We start from the raw sequence: 21,262 nt of genomic DNA on the forward strand, positions 1-21,262 counted from the left end.
ATGCTCTGCTCTGGGGTTTGTTGTTGATATCAGAGCTGTACAGATAATCTGAGATATCAAATGTGATATGATATCAGCTGTGTCTCGGTGCAGCACAAATAATATGAGAGTAGGTTAACCAAATCGTCAGCAAATCATCAGCACCCTGCTCGGTGCACAGATAATCTGGGATATCACATGAGCAGAGCCACATCGCCATACTAAATGCAATAGCATTGCTGAAGAGTCTTAGGGGAGATTCACACCGAGTCTGATTGATTCGAACTGTTCCCAAATAGTTGCCTGGTCCCCGCTGGCCATGATTCACATTGGCCTCGATTCTTCCTCAAGCTATATACTTTGTTGATGGGGGTCCCCCAGTAGTCTATAACGGGTCACCACCTTTTTTCCCTCTACACTAAATCTTGTTGTCAAAAATAGCGGATCTAAAAGGTCACACTTCATGTGGTTAATGCATTGAATCCTACCTTTTCCGTGGCTGACTTCTACAGTCCAGGTACAGTTCAGGGAACTGGGGTACAGCTCTGGGTAGCCTGGTGAAAGGATAATTCCTCCAGGTCCTCTGATGTCCCCACCACATGACGCTGAGCCGAAAGGGAACATGGCAAAAATGTTAACTGCAGCTAAAACATGGATAACTTACTCATTTGAAGACAAAGTAAAATATAAACAATTGATTGATTGACTGATTGAATACTTCATTGACAGTTTGCTAAATATACAATAAGGTACAATTATACAATAATGCTAAAAACACAAAAAGCCCGTATACGTAGCTCGCTTCCATTATGGTCCTACTGTATGTATTCAATTAAGATAAGATAAGATTTTTTCTTTTGGCCAGAAAGGGATTGTTTTTCCACCGTAAAATAAATACTTTTAGTTACTAAAATCCCTTTCTGGCCAAAAAGTGCATTTTTTAGTAGGCTTTCTAATTACACAAGCCGCCTTTCTTTTGGTGAGTAGGTAAAATGTTTTATTTTATTTATATTTACGCTACAGACTAGAGGCTGGTCTGCATTTATGCGATCGTTGGAAGAGCACAGTTCCATAGCTCTAATGAAGGCCTTGCAGCTATGGACCAGAGCTACATAGGGGCCAAACTAGGTTCTGAGAACCGTATCTGAAACCGAGCCATAGATACATTCCGTGTATGGAAACAAATCCAGAAACCATGAAATACGTTTCATGTACGGTTCATAGCACAGTTCAGTATCTTTCTGCTCATTACTATTGAGATTTTGTCAACTCAACGATTAATTTTGTACTCCTTGTAAACACAAGTTACTCTGCATTACCAAAGGGAAAAAATCAGTCAACCAGTCATTCATACATACATTTATGCATTCATAAATGTTTTATATGCATTTACCCACACCTCTGTGCTATGAATATATAATCTATAAATTAATGATTAATGATTTACTTTTATCCCAATACACCAAGATGATTAAGGCATGAGGCTGAAATTTTACTGAAACTTCAAAGAGACAGTGACTATGTGACAGGTAGGTAGGTCAATGACCACCAACTCTAAAGGTGGTGTAAGTGAAATAGTTATGTAAAAATACATTTTAAATAGCTCTCACTCTCTGATAGCTATCAGAAACAGGGGTCTTTCCATCTCTCCAGTGCTTACTAATCAGAAAATTCATATTCAGGTTGGTATATCAATTTATCCAATCAGGAGAGAACTCCTCCTCGATACATAACAAAGTGAAATTTGAAGTTATGAAAGAAAACCAAAATTGGAACAGGAACACTACAATTGAAGCTGATATTGTATGTATGGAGTTCTTTCTCCAGATTGTACAAAATGTATATTTCCATACTGAAAATATATTGTTGTTTACTAAATAAATATGTTTACTAAAAAGCTGCAGAGACGGGGAAAGCTTAGTTACTGTAGAAACATTCTATACTAGCAATGATTACTATACGAATATCTATATCTGCTCTAACCTTAAAACATTGTTTTAAAACAATATCACCTACACCACCTTTAAATCTGTTGCGCCGCAAAAAATTGTTATAACGTAGTTTTAAGTTACAACTAAATATTTATGCAAGCTATTAGGCAGCACTAACATCTACTTACAACGGAAGACTGCCTTGACATAATCAATGAAATAATTCAATATAATAAACGACCCCATCCTTGTTAACACACTGCTAGATAGATTACATCCATTGGATAGTTATGATAATGTTGACATTTACAGCTAAATATTCAAGGAAATAATTCAACATAGTCAATTCTGTGGGATACAACGTTAGTGTAATCGTTTTATCATACAACATAGCAGTTAATGGTGCATACCACTGCTTTTGAAGACAACTGTATCTCGGTTTACTCCTCTCGGATGAACATATCATTTTGTAATTTATGTCATTTTCCTTTTTTCCCCCTTTTTCTAGCAATTGCTGATAGTCCCTTGTAATGTAGTGCCTTGTCGCTGCTGAGTTGATAAGTAGGCAAACGTGTCATCTGATAATTACACATGATGCCGTCAATCCACTACGTTTTACCTGACAATAAGGAGTTTCACCAGGAGTATAGAGCACATGTGGAGGAACATGCTATTCTTCTCAGTTCAACTAACAAAAGTCACTGGTATAGTCCTGTCATTTTATGTGTCTATACAGTACATTACTTTACCAGCAGTCTACGCACTACTAGCTAAGTTATGCAAAAAATAGCTGTGGACTCGTGGTCCAACATAATTTAGTAGCGCACTAGTTACAAACTACTGTAAGATGACTTTATACCTAATTTAGGACTAAAGTTATGATCAGCTGGTGCACCCCAGCCCAGGGGAGATAGGCTAATTTTTACTTTAATTACATTACATCAATAAGATTATCCACATGTTGACATAAATTACTCAGAGGAAGCGTCTTATCTCAACACAAGAAGTTGTAATGAGGTAAAGCTCTTCTCTCATTGGCTGCTGGGGGCCAGAGGTTAATGCCAAATCCTTCAGAGGGTTAACTGGTGTAATTGGGTATTGTTCAAAACTGTCAACATTTACCATTGCCATGTTTCCCCCACTGTGTTTCCTCTGAAAGGTCATCTCACATAAAGGGCACCACTTTGTAAATACAGCATTGATAAAATGTGTCACCATGCTTTTGTGAGCGTGTTCTTGTGCATTGTCTTGGCTGTGGCTGGCCTAAGGCCAGGGTGGCATTACAATAATCCAAATGCTGGAAGCCTTCCTGGAAACGTCTCACAAGAAGAAAGAAAATATAAAGAAATTAAACTATGAGTATACTATACTTTCAAAGTAATGAATACCAGGCAATGTTTCAGAGGATCACTGTGATGCCCGAGGCTACACCGCTGTTGACCTCCTCCCCTTTATCTTGTCTTGAGCTCCGGGACCTGCCCATGATTGCACACAACACTTCAAGCCTGCATGGATGGATCCTTATCCAGCAACAACATTATACTGTAGCAAGATATTTTATTAATGAGCCAAAATTTAAAGTCATTAAAAGTGGATGAGCACTCTTGGCAAAGGACATACTGTACTTTGGAGACTGCACAGGCAGAGGGCCAAGGCCGTCTAACTGCCACAAACCTGGTCTGAAGATGCATTAAGATCTGACCTGAAATTTACAGGGCAATCTCTGAGAAGAAGCCATGCTGTATGATACCAATGTTATATAAAAAGCACAAATTAAGTCCTTACACTCTCCGCCAGCATTTGCGCGCCTGTCTGTTATGTTCTCGTTATCGAGTGGTGTTATTGAGTGGTGTGTGACCAGAGGACATGTTCTGTGTTTACAGCACTAAAGTACTGTAATTACCACAACCACTCTTGGTACCTGCCCAGTATTTGCATGTGGCATGTGCAGGCATTATAAGAGATATCGCTTCGATCTGGGACATGGATCGACATGCTATGAAGGTCATTATAATGTTATCTCTAAATGAATCATGCAGAGCCGATTCGGTCAAAATTGTTAATTAAAACACAGCCTGCCGTGCTATTTTAGACCTGTTGTGTGCTGAGCTCAACGATATTGTTTCCACTTTCCTTTTCAAAATAAGTAAGGCTTTCAGTAGGTAGCCTACTATCTGTTCATGCCAACAGCTGCTGCAGGGCTTCTACATCTTGCCAAAGTCATACATCTTTAGAAACTTCTGGTCAATGATTACTGGCTGCTTTCCAAAAGTGTTTGGGCCTAAAGTACTGGCATTTACCACCGTCACATGAAAAGGATATAGCAAGAAAATGAATTCCTTAGTGATCTTGAAATCATGATAACCAAAAGTACAGTGCTACTATACAGTATATAAAACGTAATAATTAAACAAGTAGTACAGTATCATCAGATATGTTCATAATATGGCACCAATTTGTGTGTCATTAATATGCAGTATCATCAGTTTAGCATAAATAGACAATCTACAAGCTCACAACAAGTTGTGCGCTTGTAGATCGACATTTCTGAAAATGTTTAATATCTGGAAATCGATCAAATTCTTTTAAAATGTTCACCCTATTGAAAATGTTCCAAAGAACACAGAAACCAACATGAAAAAGAATGGAAATATTGTCAGCATTTATGGTCATTTTAAAATGAGATGGCTGCCAGCATGGGTTATACTGTACATGAGTGATGACCTATTTCAATTCATTTTATTGGACCCATTTCTGGGCTGAAGTGCCCATATGCCTCGTCAAGCTATTTAATAGGATTAATGGTTAGCATGGCAATTTTCTGCATTAATTAAACAATTCGAGATAATGACAAAAATGACTATGAACACATTAAACCAAATATCAATTAAAAAGGTTTAAATTGAAAATTAAAGCTGTAGATAACCCAATCAAAGTGTATGTTGATTATCACCTCAACTTGCAATGTTTTTATTCATGTAAATGAATTAAGAAATGTAATTAAAAAGTGTTCCCAGCACTTTTGATTGATTAATCCTTACCAGTTACATTAGTTTTTTGGTTTTTTTACATTACGTTATAATTAAGGAAGACTTCACACGTACTGCAGTAGGCTACTACTGTGCACATTAAATCACAATAGAATATTACAGACTTTTGTAGGCAGAGGACTAAGTAAATGTTGGATGTACTGTACTTCAATCAATGACCAATAATTTGTAAGCATAAGTGCAATCATCCAAGGCTCACACTGCCAATGACGAGATTCTTGTCATGACGTGTTTTCAGTGGTTTACGATCAACGAAGAAGAGTACTACACCCAGATATCATGTGATCACGGCATTTTTCAGCTGTTTTAGCATAATGCTAAAGGATTTATAAAAATGCTTATTTTTTCTCGAAAATGAACCCCATTCAACTGCCGATAGCTGTGGAACGAAGCATCGCAAGGGCAGTTTCCCCCCCGATTCTACAAGACTACTGCGTCTTTCAAGGCGATCGGTGGTTGGATTATTGTGAAGAATAATATTATATGATTTTTCAAAGGTTAGTGAAAAGGGCAGCTATAGACGATGTTTTAAGTTTGGCGGTTTTAATAGCAAACCGCTACTTATAATACAGAGCATAATATGATTTATTAAAGATGGAGTGCCATGATTTTTTTCCACCCTAAAACATGTATTATAAACAGTATTTGTTAAATTGTTGTTTCCATGTGGGCACGCCCACCAGTTCATTAAGTATGCCTTGTTTGCCTGGTGGGTGGTGAATGGTGATCCACCTGAACTGAAGCCGCACCCACAGCTGTAGTTGTATGATAAAGGGGGAGGGGTTAGGGGAGGGGCTGATAGTGTGGTGTCACTATATTACTGTTTATTTCATTGGCCAGTATGACTGTCAAGGGTTCAGCCTCTAGGAAGAAACCCTAAATACAAAGTTAATACACCATTGCACATAAAAACGACTCCAGGGTGTCTAATGAAGTACTGTCACCTCATAGACACATGAAAAACTGGAAAAATTGTGGCACTCCATCTTTAAGTATATATTCATAAAGGTGGGCAGGAGAAAATTCAACTAAGTTAACATAGAGCATACATACCATCACAGGTTGGCAGTGGATGGCTCCAGAAATGGTTTTTCTCACAGACAAGTGCTTCATCGTGGCTCAGTCGGTACCCTGGGTCACACTGGAAGGACACTGTACAGCCAATAGAAAGGTCATGGCCGAATCGCACCCCGTTGACTGGGATACCCGGATCCATACAGGAGTAGGTGTCCAACGTGACAACTGGAAAGAGATAAAACAAATTGTATGTGTTGAATATGGATTATGAAATGTTAAAACTTTCTCCTATAGGGCCGCCAAATTAGGCCAAAATGTAGTTTTGTGTGATTTGGGCTCTGTTGTGGAGTGGATTGGAGTGCGAGGGTTTATTGAATGGCAGGTGTTTGTGTTTGTGACCGACAAGGTTTGTCTCTATTTTGTAGAGTGCTGGGACTGAGTGGCCACACAAAAGTGCAACCACCATCTGAACCGAAATCTGCAGGGCAGGCAATGTTCCCAGCATGGCTGGCCGGGCTGACTTTATTTTGCACTATAAGTATTATGTTCATGTTGAACCAAGTGTGAAGCCAATAAATTACCAGATAACCGACATCCAATGCCCTCAGAACAAAATGATTTTTATGATCCAACTACAATGTATAAAACAAATTGATCTAGTAGAGACATAACATATTAATTGCGAACGCAGTGATTGCGAACGCAGTGAGCACTTACTATGAGACCTAGCAGATCATGTCTGTCTGTCTGTCTGTCTGTGTGTCCGTGTCCCCCCCCTTTGTGCCCATATATGGAGCTGAGTGAAACACACTCCATATTTGGACGTATAGCTGCTTTGGGGACTCCTTATATGGTTATGGCTAAGTTAAAAACTTAACTTAAAAATAATAACTTAAAAAAAGAATAACTTAAAAATAAATCTTAAAAAACCCCAAATATGTACGAGCTGCGTTCGCTTCCCGCGTTTGCGCGTCTTACTGGTCATACATGCAGACTATTTGTAATTTGGGATGAAGTAGACATCTCTTTGCCAACGGTTATACAAACTGTTATGGCTGTGTAGTTTTAAAAACACAACAATGTTGGTGAATAATAAAAACACAAAAGCTTCACAAGGTTTAAGTATAAACCCTTGCAGCGGGAAGCTCAGAGAAGTGAATAGTGAATTAAAACCGAAACAGGACTAGATGCATGCAGAAGAGGGATATTGTCACAGGGACCCAGACATGTGGGTGTAACCTCTGCTTGACATCATAAATGCACTGTCACTTTCTGCACATGTATACCCCCAATGATGTCTCCCTGTACCAATGTTCCTTTCTTGCGTTTGCCCCATAAATCAGCAACAGCCAGGCAGCAAGCCCGCCTCCGGCCTGCTTCCACCTCAGTGATGCAAGCTATGTCATCACCGGGAGATGCCCCCATTTCTCCCGGTGATTTCCATGACTGATCTTTGGATGTCATCCAACCAGGACTGCTTGTTCTTTTTCTGATGCACTCGTGCGAGGCATGCACTGACAGTGGTGTAAGCAGTTATCAGGTCATCTGGATTGGCCATCCCTGGCTGGCGTAATGAAAAGGAAACAGAGCTGTTGGGAAGCCTTTAGGCCAAGATAACATACTACTGTATAGACAAAGAAAATAAGTCTTATGATTATGACGTTTACATAAACCCTCTAGAGACGTACCTAAAACTGTTTGGCAAAGCTGTCAATAAACAGATGCTGCAAGCCTGCAACTAGTCGTCACTTTCTCGTTACTTTCCCCTATTGGCTAAAGGCCAGCCAATGGGTCCCCACTCGCCAATGGCTTTCCCTACTCTGAACCAAGCCCCCAGAACAGTGAAGTTGCCGTCACCTGGTGGTAAAATCTGAGAATGCAATACTTCCACGTTTAAACATCATTAAAAATTGTAGAAGAAAAGTAGCAATTGGAATAAGAAAAAGATAGAAGGGTGAAACTGTGATCAGTCCAGGGGATCATATTAGCATGGTTTCACTCACACAAAGCATTTTTTATAACCCAATTAAATTGTATTTCAAAGTATATGAGGCAGTTGGCCATCAGTTGAGGTTTCCTTCATGTGGTGCTACAGTCCAAAAAACATATTGTAACTCCGTCTCCAGTCCAGTAACTAGGAAGCGTTGGGGGAGTAGTTTTAGGCAAAGGCAAAGGCTTTCGGACTTGTCAGCAAACAGTGCCCTGTCCATTGTGGGTTGTCAGTCTGGCATCAGTGACTGTGAGCCTAGCATGGATGGTTGTTCACCTGTGCTGTTTTACTGCTAAGCCTTGGCAGTATATTGGCTTTGGTTTTCAAACTCATTTCACACTTCACATTTTGTCCCTGCATGTTCTTATAGGCCTTCAGAGAGCACGGTTGGTTCTGACCTGGAAGTCATTTCATGGGAGGTCGTCGGGTTGCCTCCTTCCTCCTCCCTCCAGCCCAATCTATGTGTTGAGGTGTCCTTGAGCAAGTCACTTAACAACTGCTCCCCGGGTGTTTCATTAATGACAGCCACTGCTCTTAATACTGTAGTTGGGATGGATATTTGCAAATAGGCAAAAAAAAAGCTGTGCAAACGAGTTGGGCACGCCCCCTAGTGGTCTATTTGCACAGACTTAAATAAATAAATATCTAATATTATTAGATACTATAGGTATGGTTGAAAATCATACTATAATTCAGCCAATGTCTGTCTGTGTGTGTGTGTGTGTGTGTGTGTGTGTCTGTGTGTCTGTCTGTGTGTCAGAAACATTGCGTTGTCTCATCATTGCCTGCACCAATCACTCCCACTTTTCACACAGGCATTGACCATATGAATATGGAGGTCTTAACGGAGCCCTTTTTTCGATTTGACACATTAATGATTAAGAATGAATTTATTAGTGAATTAAAACGCACCTGGGCGCAGTACCCCCCGTGGCCATAAGGGGGGGGAAATATCTCACAACGGGTAAGGGCTAGTCTAAATAATTGATAAAAGAGATTGTTTCATGCACACTTGGTAACTACTTTTTTAATTTTGGTATGGTGTTAGGTACAGTTTCAGCCTAAGGTTTGCTTCATTTAGTTTTTGATATGAACGTCGTATAAAAGCATATAAGTATGCGGACGTCTCTGACGTTCATAACAAACCAAACCGTTTGAAAATCGGTTGAAAATGTAGCAAGTTATGGTTAAGTACATGCTCCATAGACACAATGTTATGCTGCCCCGAGGTAAGATGGCCGCCACGTAGCAACGTCGCTCTCCATTGGCCAGAGCGCGGGTGAGCCATCTAGCTTTCTTATATATATCTATGATTTTAAGCTCCCGGCAGCCATCGTGGACGCCATCTTGAAAACGATGCCATAGTTTTTCATAGGAATTTCGTATATGTTCTTTCTTTCTCAAATTGATCACCTTGTTGATAGTGTCACATGCTCATTTCAAATGACACTTGACTCTGTCGCTCCCCTGAAAAGGAAGGTAATAAAGCAACAAAGGCTAGCCCCTTGGTATAACTCGGAAACTAGAAATCTCAAGCGAACGTCACGCAAACTTGAAAAAATATGGCGCTCAACCAAACAGAAAGAATCCTGTATAGTCTGGCAGGATAGCCTTAAAATATACAAATAGGCCCTCGACAATGCCAGAGCCACCTATTATTCATCCCTAATAGAGGAAAACAAAGTTCCTTTTTGACACTCTAGCAAAACTGACAAAAAGTCATGATTCCACAGATCCACATATCCCCACAACTCTCAATAGTAGTGATTTAATGAGTTTCTTTAATGGCAAAATAGAAACTATCAGAGATCAAATTGATAACCTACTACTCTCGGACCCCACTGGACTGCCCTCAAATATGGTTGTCTCAGAGATGGCCGCACACCATAAATATATGGACCGTATATAAAATTGAATTGAATTGAATAACGAGCCAAATTAGTTTGTGATGATTTTTGAAAACCTTATGCCCATACCTAACACCATGGCAAAAATCCAAAAGTACTTACCAAGTGCATAATTAATATGATTTTTAACATAAAATCCAAGTTTATAGGCATTTTAGCTCATTTTAGCCACCGTGGACGCCATCTTGAAAACAATGCCTTTCTGGTTGTTCAATCTCTTTTTTCAATTATTTTGGTTTTCAACCATACATTACCTATATGTATCTAATATTTGAGTCTGTACAAACAGACCACTAGGGTCACGCGCCCAACGCGTTTACAGAGCTTTTTGAAAACCTTATACCCATATGTAACACCATGCCAACATTTAAAAACTAGTCAACAAAAGCAAAATATTTAAATCATGTACTTTGCTCAGTCAATCAAATCATCGCTATGGGATGATCAGCCAATCAAATAATCGCGTTTGTGTTCACACAAACAGACAAAGCTGGGCATAGGAGCAGCTAGTGCCCCTACAAAAAAAAAAAAAGAAATCTGAGATATGCAGCCAAACTGCAGTAGTTAAATTGTTTTGGCACATATTATTGGATTATTGGAGTACATCAACTCCAAGACATATGACTCGTGTAACTTTTACATTATTATACATACGAAATTATGCAACAAAGTGCTTCTCTACTGCAGTTCATATAATTCACAATAGCACTGCTTTGTAACACCAGTTTTACAAATGAACTGGGCTGGATTCGTCCTGAAGTCTTTCAACAATAATATCATAATATGATCTCATATGTGCTAAACCTAATGGAAGAGAATAATAAGATCTTACCGTTATTGCTTTTCGGTATACTCATCAACAAAAGATGAATGCACTTGAGAGTAAAACAAAATGAAAACCAGGCACTAGCCTAGTGGTCTGCTTTAAGTCAAAAATACAGATTTAATAATGGTTATGAATAACAACTAAGTGGCAGGCTGGCAGCCTCACTTTCTTTGAAGATTACTGCTATACATTTTTTTGTAGGGATGGCTATTTTAGGCCTGATTACATTCTGATCATCCAGATCATTATATCCCATCCATACACTGTAGATGGATGGGGTATAATGATCTGGATTCTAGATTCTACAGCATCTGTCATACAGTATATTCAGCATGCTTGACATCAGGATATAAAATATTTTCCTTTTCAGCGTTGCATCAGTCAATTGCTTGCTGCCCGTTTCAACTAGGCATTGACGGACGTGCCTGTCCTATTTGTGTTGTGAAGCGCTGGAAATGAAAGGCAGTGACCGAATACTCCACAAGATATGGAAGTTTGCTTGTTAATGTTAAACATGCAGACACATTATAGTTCCCAAAGGCAAAGATACCATAGCTTCTTAAAGGTCAGAGAAATTCTATGAGCAAGTGGGTCACGCACATAATTCTGTCTCACCTCATCCTACAAACAAAATCCAAGCGACTTTGCACGGAGGCAACCACTTTAGCAGTAGACTCTGAAATTGTCTAGTTGATATTAGACCCTCCAGAAAAATGTATTTACTGTATTTGCATAATAAGCCAAACGCCGCAGATTATGCAGGGGTACATTTATTTCTAATCGCGCAATTTATTTAGCAACTCCCACATATAATCGCCTTTTTGCATATTTCGCAACTTTTCGCATATTTCACACTTTCACCACATTAAAATCACATAATAACCTCCATATTTGGAGGGTCTAGTTAGTACCACTGTCCAAGAGAAAATTAACTTCTGGTTTTGCAGTTTGTTTTTACACCCTGCTCAACTACAATAACTTCAAGCTGACATTTCCTGCTTTTACACCATTACACGTTCATGTGTGGATGATGAGATTGGCTCTCAAGAAATTACTTACTGTATTTATCAAGTGCTGAGCTGAGCACTGCAAGTATAATCTTTCAGCAAAGAGCTTTGCTGTTATTTATTGTCACCACCAGGCCGAAGGCATGGGGAGAGAGTACGTTTTGCACTCCGTCCGTCCGTTTGTGAGTGAGTGAGTGAGTGAGTGAGTGAGTGAGTGAGAGTGTGTGTGTGTGTGTGTGTGTGTGTGTGTGTGTGTGTGTGTGTGTGTGCTTGTGTCCGTCCGTCCATCCGTCCGTCTGTCTGTCTGTGTACAGCTAATCTCCGGCACCGTTAACCCGGTAGATGCCAAATTTTGCACACACACTCCCTGGATGCCAACGATGAACCTCTGCCCCATATTTTCCAGAACGGCCTGTTATAACGCCACCAGGAGGCCGACTTTTGAAAAAAAAAAATTACTCCTCCAGATTCTGTCCAAGCGCAAATCGTTACACACTTTGCAGGATTGGCCCGTTTTGAACAAAAAGCCTCAAATCATGAACAGAGCGTGCAATTTATGTGAAATCTTTCACAGACTTTCCTACTAGGCTGAGGAATATATCCCACCCTTTTCACATTGGCCTGTTATAGCGCCACCAACAGGTGGATTTTTACAAAACACATTTTTGGAACAAAATGCCAGAACGGAGCGTGCAATTTACGTGAAATCTTTCACAGACTTTCCTACTAAGCTGAGAAATATATCCCACCCTTTTCACATTGGCCTGTTATAGTGCCACCAACAGGTGGATTTGTGCAAAAAGAAAATAACAAAATGCCTCAAATCATCCTATTGTCATCCAAGGCGTGAGAAGATTTTTTTCACATTGGCCAATTAGAGGCCACAACCTGACCTGCCCTGGTGGAGACCTGTGCCCAGAGGGGCACTTGTTCTAGTTTCTAATTAATTTAGAATGAGTTCGATATTCAAAAGAAGAATGTAGAATTGCCGATTGACAATGAAGGGAAATGAAGGGAAATTTACGTCATCTTGTCCCTAACACAAACAATAAAGAGAGTTTAATGTTTGTTTTGTCTGTGTTTGTTCACCTAATCATAACAATCATAGCATATCATGAGTTATACTTTAATATATTAGCGCCCCTCACTTAAGGTCACACGGGTGTGAAGAGTCCCAGAGGGGGACTCCCAGAGGGGGACGCAAGTGTGGTTCATTCAGCCAAAAACCCCTCACGTTTCAAATCGTATCCTTTGATCGCATGGTGATATAACTACACTGTGACTGGCACAAGGTAGGATCTGGGCTCTGGCCAATAACACATACAAATGTATAATTTATCACTGATGGTTTCTGTGTGTGTGTGTGTGTGTGTGCGCGCTCGCACGTGCGTGCGTGCGGGCACTGTATGTGTACAGTATGTGTACTGTACATGCGTGTGCCCATCTCGCACATCCCCCTTGCCTTGTGTTACCTCAATAGTCTCCTCATCTCTGCTCATAGTCATACTACAACTCAAAGATGACAGTTGGGGGGGTACAACTGTACAAATACATGGTGCATGTGTGTGTATGTGTACAGTATGTATGTGCGTGTGTGTGTGCGTGTTGTACAGTAACTGTCGCAGACATTGTAGACATAACAATAATGCTGATATATATTTACTCTGTGGTTCAACCCCATTGCATTACACACAATGTCACGGACTAAACAAGCTAATGAAATGAGCTGTTGTCCCACTTCAAAGTGTCATGGCATCAGGCCCTAACAAATCAGTCAGCATATTATGGCCGATCTCTAGATCTCTAGTAGATGTAATGGAATTAAATGGAATAAAATAGGGCTGGCCGAAACTATGGAAACGTGAACACTATCGGAATATTATGGTGCATACTGTATGTAACCAGAATGGAAATGCTGATTATGGTATCCTGAACATTATCGGAATATTAATGTGAATCATAATCAGGAGTGAAAGGCTCATGTGGAGTATGATGTTTAATGACAATTGAATGCAGCAATCTCCCTCTCACTCCCTTTCCCTCCCTCTCTCTCTCCCCCATCCACCTTTCTCTGTCCCTCAGTCGAACGAACACGCACATAATGTATTGTAGACTATATAGATTCCATCTACCATTCATTATCCAAACTTCAAAACCAAGGACAGTGGTACTTGCATGACCATCTCACGCATTCTCTTGTTGCAATGTTTTACCAATGTCATTGACAGCTGAATGTCTACATAATACCAAGTAGAGTCACATGGGACAAGTATCAGTGCAACAATACAATAAGCCTTTCCACAGTGTGAAATACTTCAAAATAATCAATATAATCTCTAAATCTGTTAGCACTAAATGGTTCAGTGAACTCCCTGAACGCACTCAAACTGTGCCTATATGGATGTATATCGATTGGTGTACTTTTGAGGGAACATACAGTATACCGTGCACAGAAAAATGCATAAACACTGTAAGGAAAACTGTTCTGGACAGCTTGTCCTCTACCTTTCCATAAAAAGAGAAGCTTATACAAAACCTCTAACTGGGTCAGGTACTGTAGATGGCCAATGGGGTCCTTAAGGGGGTGACAGGGTTTCCCCAGCTAAATGATTGATAGTTAGGTAACATAATAAGACCCTTACAGGTCTGTAACTCTGAGTGTGCACAAAAATCAAACCTTGCGGTTCCATTTGGTTCCATTTGTACTGAATATGTACTTAATATGTTTGAGAACCACTGCGAGAGATATTCTCAGATTTTCCCTGCCAGTCTGCACATTTGAAACCACCCTTCTGCCTCTTGTTTCTCTAACCTTCGGGTTATTGCTACCGACAGAAATAAGAAGTGATTCAAGGTGCATAGAACATATGGCCTGGGCACTGAGAATACCGACAAGACATTTTGAGCAGGTCCATGTTTCAGAAAAGGACCTACAGGGAATTTGTTATCGATTCCGTAAATGCATACCTTTCCCTAAAAACTTGACCAGATCCAACCCTTTGTTGACAAAATTAACTATTCATAGTGTTATTTTATTCTATATGGTCTTCCTCTGGGAAGTACTGAATCGGTTCATTTTGAGTCAGATTCTTCTGATTGAATATAAACTAGAGTCTGCCAAGCTATCTAGTTGTATAACAATATAACGCCAGCTCGCTGTCTGCGTGGGTGCGTGCGTGCAAACAGGCATGGCATAGTTATACTTAGAGCATATTACTGTAATTGATCCTAAAGCATTCTAAATGAGGGTAAAGTTAGGGCAGAATTTTACTCTCTTTTAACAGTATATATTGAAGCCAACTCCATGCGCACAGTCAGTCATTAATTCATATTATAAATTAACCCTGTGGTCAGCCAAGCTTCATGCCAGAACTACTTACATTGGCCTGACTTTGAAATAATACATGTCTGTGGTGAAAATCTAGAGTTGTTAAAAATAAGAAAAATAATATAATGTTCAGCTGTGAGCTTAAATTAATTTTGTCTAACCCTGGGAAACCAGGCACTTAAAATCATTAGATTAGTTCTCGTGACATGTCACCCACCAGAAACAAGACCCCCATTTCCATCTCTATATACGTGAAAAAATACCATTTGTGTTTCCTTAGCAGACCCTAGAACCCTTACAGGGTATTTTGACCAGATTTACTGGCTATCACACGCCACCGTCAAGACTAACTACTAAAGAAGATTGAGTCCTTGAAAGAGGGGCTCCTAAAATGTTGAACTCCCTCCCCTTGGACATTGCTGACACCTAAAAGGCTGCTAAAATCATCTGTTCAGACTGGACTTAGTTTAGTTCTGTGTATGTTCTCACAATAGTCTTTACCCTTTGAGACACTGTTCTATAAAGATATTTGTATAGGATACAGTATCTGCTGTATAAATAGAAGAGCTTGGACAATGTGAGAGACAAATGAGAAAGACTGGCTTTACATGAAAAGTTACGAAACCTAAATATCATGAAAGATTATTATAACGAGAACACGTTTTACATTAGAAGTAGGTCAGGAGTGGCTTATTGTCGGTATCAGCCGGTAACACGCGGGAGTCTGTCCCCGTTACAATGTGCTAGACTAGCCCCTGGGAGATGGATTGCTGAGGTGGAGCGCCACACCTACCATCAGCTCCAAGTACTTCCCGCAAGACTTTCTGCACCAATCCGTGCTACACATTCGCTGAGTTGGTGGGGCCCGGGATCGAACCCATGAACTTGTGGTCCAAAGGCGAGACCTCTACCGACTGAGCTACCCGGACACAATTTACATTAACGGTTACACAGCTTTACATTAACAAGACATTAATAGTTTAATACACCTGTAAGTAGGCTAGTATAATCAACACTCTGCTCTGACCTTCATAGTAGATTTTGAAGCCACTGTTGGATCGGCTGTTGTCAGTGGTGAAGAGCAGGTACAGGAAGTTACTGCTGCTAAACAGGAACTGTGGCACCTGGGTTCCGTTGAATGAGCCAATCAGAGGAGAGAGCAGGTTGGGGCCATCATGCACCTCCAGGAAGTCATAACTGAGCTCCGTCTGAAACCTGACGTATAATGAAGAAAGGGAGAGGCGATGAAAGAGGGAGGGACAGAGAGATAGAAATAGTGAGGGAGAGCCAGAGAGGGAGAGAACTGTAGAGCAGATATTATCTGTGTCCAAATTCAATATCTTTTAGAAAACGTTTCAGTCCTGTGGGTGAGTGATGATGTTGAGCACAGAGAAGACTAAGCACTCAGAGCTCGGAAGTGCCCGTCAATAATGATGAGTAACCAAGAACCTTGAGACATTGTTAATGAGGGGGAAAAAAAACACAAAAACTATCTTTCTCTGTTATCAATGCAAAAAAATGAACAAATCACCTCCATATGTCACTATGACCTACTACACCGTACCTAGGCTCTGCACAATAACAGAGAAACCTCGACACATCCAGACTATACGTAGCTTGAGGGAAAATACATTCACAACAAAAGCAGTTTTGTCTTTTTACAAGACTGCAGATCACAGCAGCGAGGTTGCAAGGATAATAAAAATGAACATCTGATTTTATATGAAGATATAAATGCTTTGAAACATGACCATTTCCCCCCTTCTCGTTATTACAGTTATTGCATAAGGGACAGAATTGAATTACTCTCAAAATTACTTTCAGCATTTGTATAAAGCAGACACTAAGCTCCATTCCATCTCCTTTAATGCTGTATTTCCAGTTGAACAGCCACCATTTTTGACAGAAAAGATGTTGTTGCGTATACTGTGCGTGTGTGCGTGCGCGTGCGTGCGTGCATGTGTGTGTGTGTGTGTGTGTGTGTGCACGCACGCACGTATTTCCCCTCCATGGATGTGTCACTGTAGCAGTGTCATACAGACCTGTCAAAGCTGATCTTGACGGAACGTCCCGCCTCGGCCTCAATGACCCACTCACAGCTCAGGGAGTCTTTGTAGTAACCAGGCCACCCAGGGGACAGGATGACACCGGAGGGCCCAGAGTAGTGGCCCCCACAGGGAGCTGCATGGGGCAAAGGTGTAGGAGCAGAAAATGGAGGAATGAAGAGGATAAAGGAGGATAAAGGTGAAAGCGTGGGGCGGAGTTGAAGGCATAGTTAGATGGGGAGGGAGAGAGCATAGATGGTGGAGTGATGGAAGGGTGTGAAAATAGATGCAAGGAGAAAAGAGGAAGAAGGCAAAAGGAATGAAATAGGTTGCGTTGAAGGAAGTTTAAGAAGTTAAAGAATAAAAGAATGAGTGAGGCAGAAAGAGGAAGCAGGAGGTGAGTGAAAGTGAGGTTAGGATGATAAGACAGAGAGGAACAAGAATGGATATAGCATGATTTGGTGAATAACAGACGGGTGGAAGGTTGGGGGAGGATTAGAAAAAAGGAGAGGAGGGTAGAGTAGTTCCGTCCATCCCTCCCTTCCCCACTTAGCAATCTGTTCATTCATTGGCCCATCAGACAATGCATTAATTATTCAAGACCAGTACCTTCACACTTGGGTATAAGTCCGCTCCACATCACCTTGCCCTCTTCCAACTGGCACGTGATGGTGTCAGCCCCCTGCGTCTTAATGAAGCCTTCCTCGCATACCACAGAGATGGAGCTTCCCAGCTGAAAGCTGTCCCCAAAGCGCTGTCCATTCAATGGGACACCAGGGTCAGGGCACTCGTTGTGCCCGAATGCTTGTAATGAGAAGAAAGAGAACAAGATCTAGTGAATAAATGAGTCATTTTTTGTGAATAACTAAATGGGGTCTTAGATTAGCATGCAGGGAAAATGGATATACTTTGAAAAGGAAAAAATAACCCTCCACCAGCTACTCTAAGACACTTTCCCCCAAAGGCTGCTGCCTGCTGCCAGTTAAAAACTGATGCCACTTCTTTCATTCTGCACACACCTGTTGACAGACTAAATAAACAATCTATAGAGCCATCAGACTTTTAATAAAAATGAAGAATGAAACAAAAAATACTTCAGAAGTTCAGGTAAGGTGCTGGTGTTATCTGTAGAAAGGGTCAACTCTTCTGCAATGTAAGCAAATGAGAGTTCCAGCCACTAACCTGTGTCTAGTGCTGCTTACTGATTTACTGTTATTGCTTTCTATGTTTGTAAGACTGAATTTATCAGACTTGGTATCTGAGCCAGGTATGATGTTTTCACCCCGTCTGGGTATCCAGAGCATTCAACAAGAAGGAAATAAAAATCATCAAAATCATTGTGTACGCTGCCAGTAGGCCAAGGAAGTAAATGCCCTCGGTTCCCATTGGTTCATGATGCAGTTCCCCATCATTTGCTGTAGGCCATGCCCAAGAAATTGGCCAACTGAATTTGAGGTAATTTCACTTCAATCCATAGAGGGACAAGGTTTTGTGTGCAAGGTTTCACCAAATTAGGTACATCATCTGGAATCAAGTGACAATGAGCTAGAGACACAGATTATACAGATTACACAGATTATATTAATGATTAGCTGCAGCGAATAGTAAACCTAGCCTCAAACATCATTGGGAAAAGACAACAATTAGGCTGTATCTACAAGGAGGTACTTCGTAAAAAAGCTATCAAGATAGCAAACGACCCCTCTCATCTACTCATCCACATCCACTACTTCCCTCTGGTAGATGGTACAAATTACCAAAAGTTAACCGTAACATTTTTAAAAATTCCTTCATACCAAATGCCATTAAGGCACTAAATGATACCATGTCTCACTAGATTTGTTTGTTTTTCCAATGTATTTGCCACTGTTGTCCTGCACTTTTTTGCCATGAGAAAATAATTGTGTTAAGTGCTGTTGTTGTAACTGTTTGTTTTTTACTGTTGAGACCGAAGACGAATTTCCACACGTGGGCAATAAATGAAACTAACTAACATACAGTGTACTGTATCATTATTTGGATCTGCCTCCTGGTACTTTATCATGCTGTATAGAAGAACATTAAGAAACATTGTTAAATGCGAAATATATTATTTCTGACATCCAGAACTGCTCTTTCTTGCAGAATAAATGAAACCGTTTCACATCACATACAGGAGCAATTATGTTAGATTACTATACATATGCATGGGAGCAGCCGTATAAGACCTCTCACTGCTCTCATTTTGTACATTCATTAGAGCCATCTCCACCATTCTCCTCCCCCGAGAATACACTAATTTCCACATACGTAGGAATACTTCATGCCCACAGATAATCTGTCTTGTGTTTATTATTGAGAAACACGTTATGTCTCCAACCTCCATCTCCAACTACTATAGCTCTGGCGACCACAAATGGTGGTTGAAATGATATGACTCGATAAGTCATACACGCACCACCGTAAGATCTGGAGGCTGAGCAAAAACCTTTATTTCATGTGACAATATTATTCTAGAGAGAATCTGTCTGAAGTTGCTTTATCAGACAGTATAATAATTGGGGTGTGCCTCCTGGTAGTTGATCATGCTGTGTAGAAGAACAATGCAAAATCTATCATTTCTGCCATCCAGTGATACTATGACACTAAAATATACTCCCTCATTCCGGCAAGTTGTTGCTAAAAAGTAAAACGACACAGGCGACTCCCGTCAGGATAGAAATATGTCATCATAGTATGACACACACACACACACACACACACACACACAATACATTGCCACCAGATCGCCTCACAATTAGGCGCTTCATTGACTATATCCAGCCCGGCTGGGTCTGCTGCTTGTGTTTATGTGTTTAAATCAAAGTCCTATATAACTTTGCACTGTTGAGCCATCTCTACTGGCATTCTCTCTAGCATTTTGTTTGTGTATAGATTATTTTTTTTAATAAATGAAAAAAGTAATTGAATGCACTAACCAGAAGCAAGGACAGGGGTTTTCACTGAATCTGTCATGGCTAAAATCGAGTTTGAAGTTACAATGGGTTTGTATAGGAAGGTGGTGGAAGTGTCAGATAAAATGCAACTTAAAAATTGTCTGCGGTACTCACAAAAGCCAGAGTAGATGTTAAAATGACCTCAAACATGTTTCAAAGTGAAATATCTCTTTAAAGGGACACTCTTTTGTAACCAGATCTTATTTTAATGTTGTTTGGGAGACAAGAAACACTTTCCTGGGGTTTTTATGTGGGTAATATGTGTTTTTAGATATTTCAGTATTTCCAAGTGTCCATGGACACCATGATGTCATGGACACTGGGCTCACTTACTTCCTGGACTACAACATGTTGTCTCAGTAAGACAGCCCACCCCCTATCCACAAGGAGGAGCAGTGGACCAAAGCATTATGAGAATTGTAGTCCAGGAAGGAAGTGCGCCCAATGTCCATGACATCATGGAGTCCATGGACCCTTTGAAATACTGAAATATCTAAAAACACATATTACCCACATAAAAACAGCAGGAAAGTGTTTGTCTCCCAAACATCATTAAAATAAGATCTGGTTGCAAAAGGGGTGAAGTGACCCTTTAAGCCTATAGAATCAAGCCAAACAGTGTCCTGATAAACCTTCTGTTCATGAAAATATAATTGGAAAACGCAAGAAAAGGCAAAGGTACAAAACTGTGTACATATCCTACTATAAATGTGCCACCGTCTTTGCGTGTGTCTCTGTAGTTCACGAATCTCGAGAACTGTCCGACTGATCAACATAAAACTCGACACGCACATCACCGACGACCGGAGGGAGTTGAGTCCGATCCAACCGATATGACCATATATAGTCATGTGGTGATATGGTTGTCCAGGACGGCCGATATGCCCAGTGCCCGCATGGATGGGCATACTGTATACTGATGACATCAGGGATCTCCATATACAGTACAGTATGGGCAGACAATATAGGAAAATATCACAGTCCCTGAATAGGCCAATTTGCCAATAGCCAATTCCCATGTGCAATTTCTTATTGAAGGACAGAATGACGGACCGACATGCAAACAGAGCTTTCTTAATTTTTTTAATAGTATGATAGGATAGTAGGATAAATGACCTCGCCATGTCACCATTTAGATCAAATTGATCACGCCATTAGTTCAGGCAGGCCACTTATTCAAGCTCATATCTCTGTATGACAGAGCCAG

The 21,262-nt window shown here is 40.5% G+C and overlaps 1 protein-coding gene across 1 annotated transcript in view; it reads right to left on the reverse strand.

Annotated features, from left to right (window-relative positions):
* LOC308318953 (CUB and sushi domain-containing protein 3-like) overlaps positions 1 to 21,262 on the reverse strand; it is a gene marked incomplete at its 5' end in the record, with an annotated part of 301,597 nt that overhangs the window by 193,275 nt on the left and 87,060 nt on the right. Inside the window, 5 exons of the mRNA XM_080768691.1 lie at positions 468 to 584; positions 6,014 to 6,202; positions 16,063 to 16,250; positions 17,078 to 17,216; positions 17,690 to 17,884. Coding sequence (XP_080624817.1) covers positions 468 to 584; positions 6,014 to 6,202; positions 16,063 to 16,250; positions 17,078 to 17,216; positions 17,690 to 17,884 — 828 coding nt within the window. The remainder of the gene's footprint in view (positions 1 to 467; positions 585 to 6,013; positions 6,203 to 16,062; positions 16,251 to 17,077; positions 17,217 to 17,689; positions 17,885 to 21,262) is intronic.

Source organism: Protomyctophum bolini, assembly GCF_963924005.1.
Source record: "Protomyctophum bolini genome assembly, chromosome: 7".
Lineage (NCBI taxonomy): Eukaryota > Metazoa > Chordata > Actinopteri > Myctophiformes > Myctophidae > Protomyctophum > Protomyctophum bolini.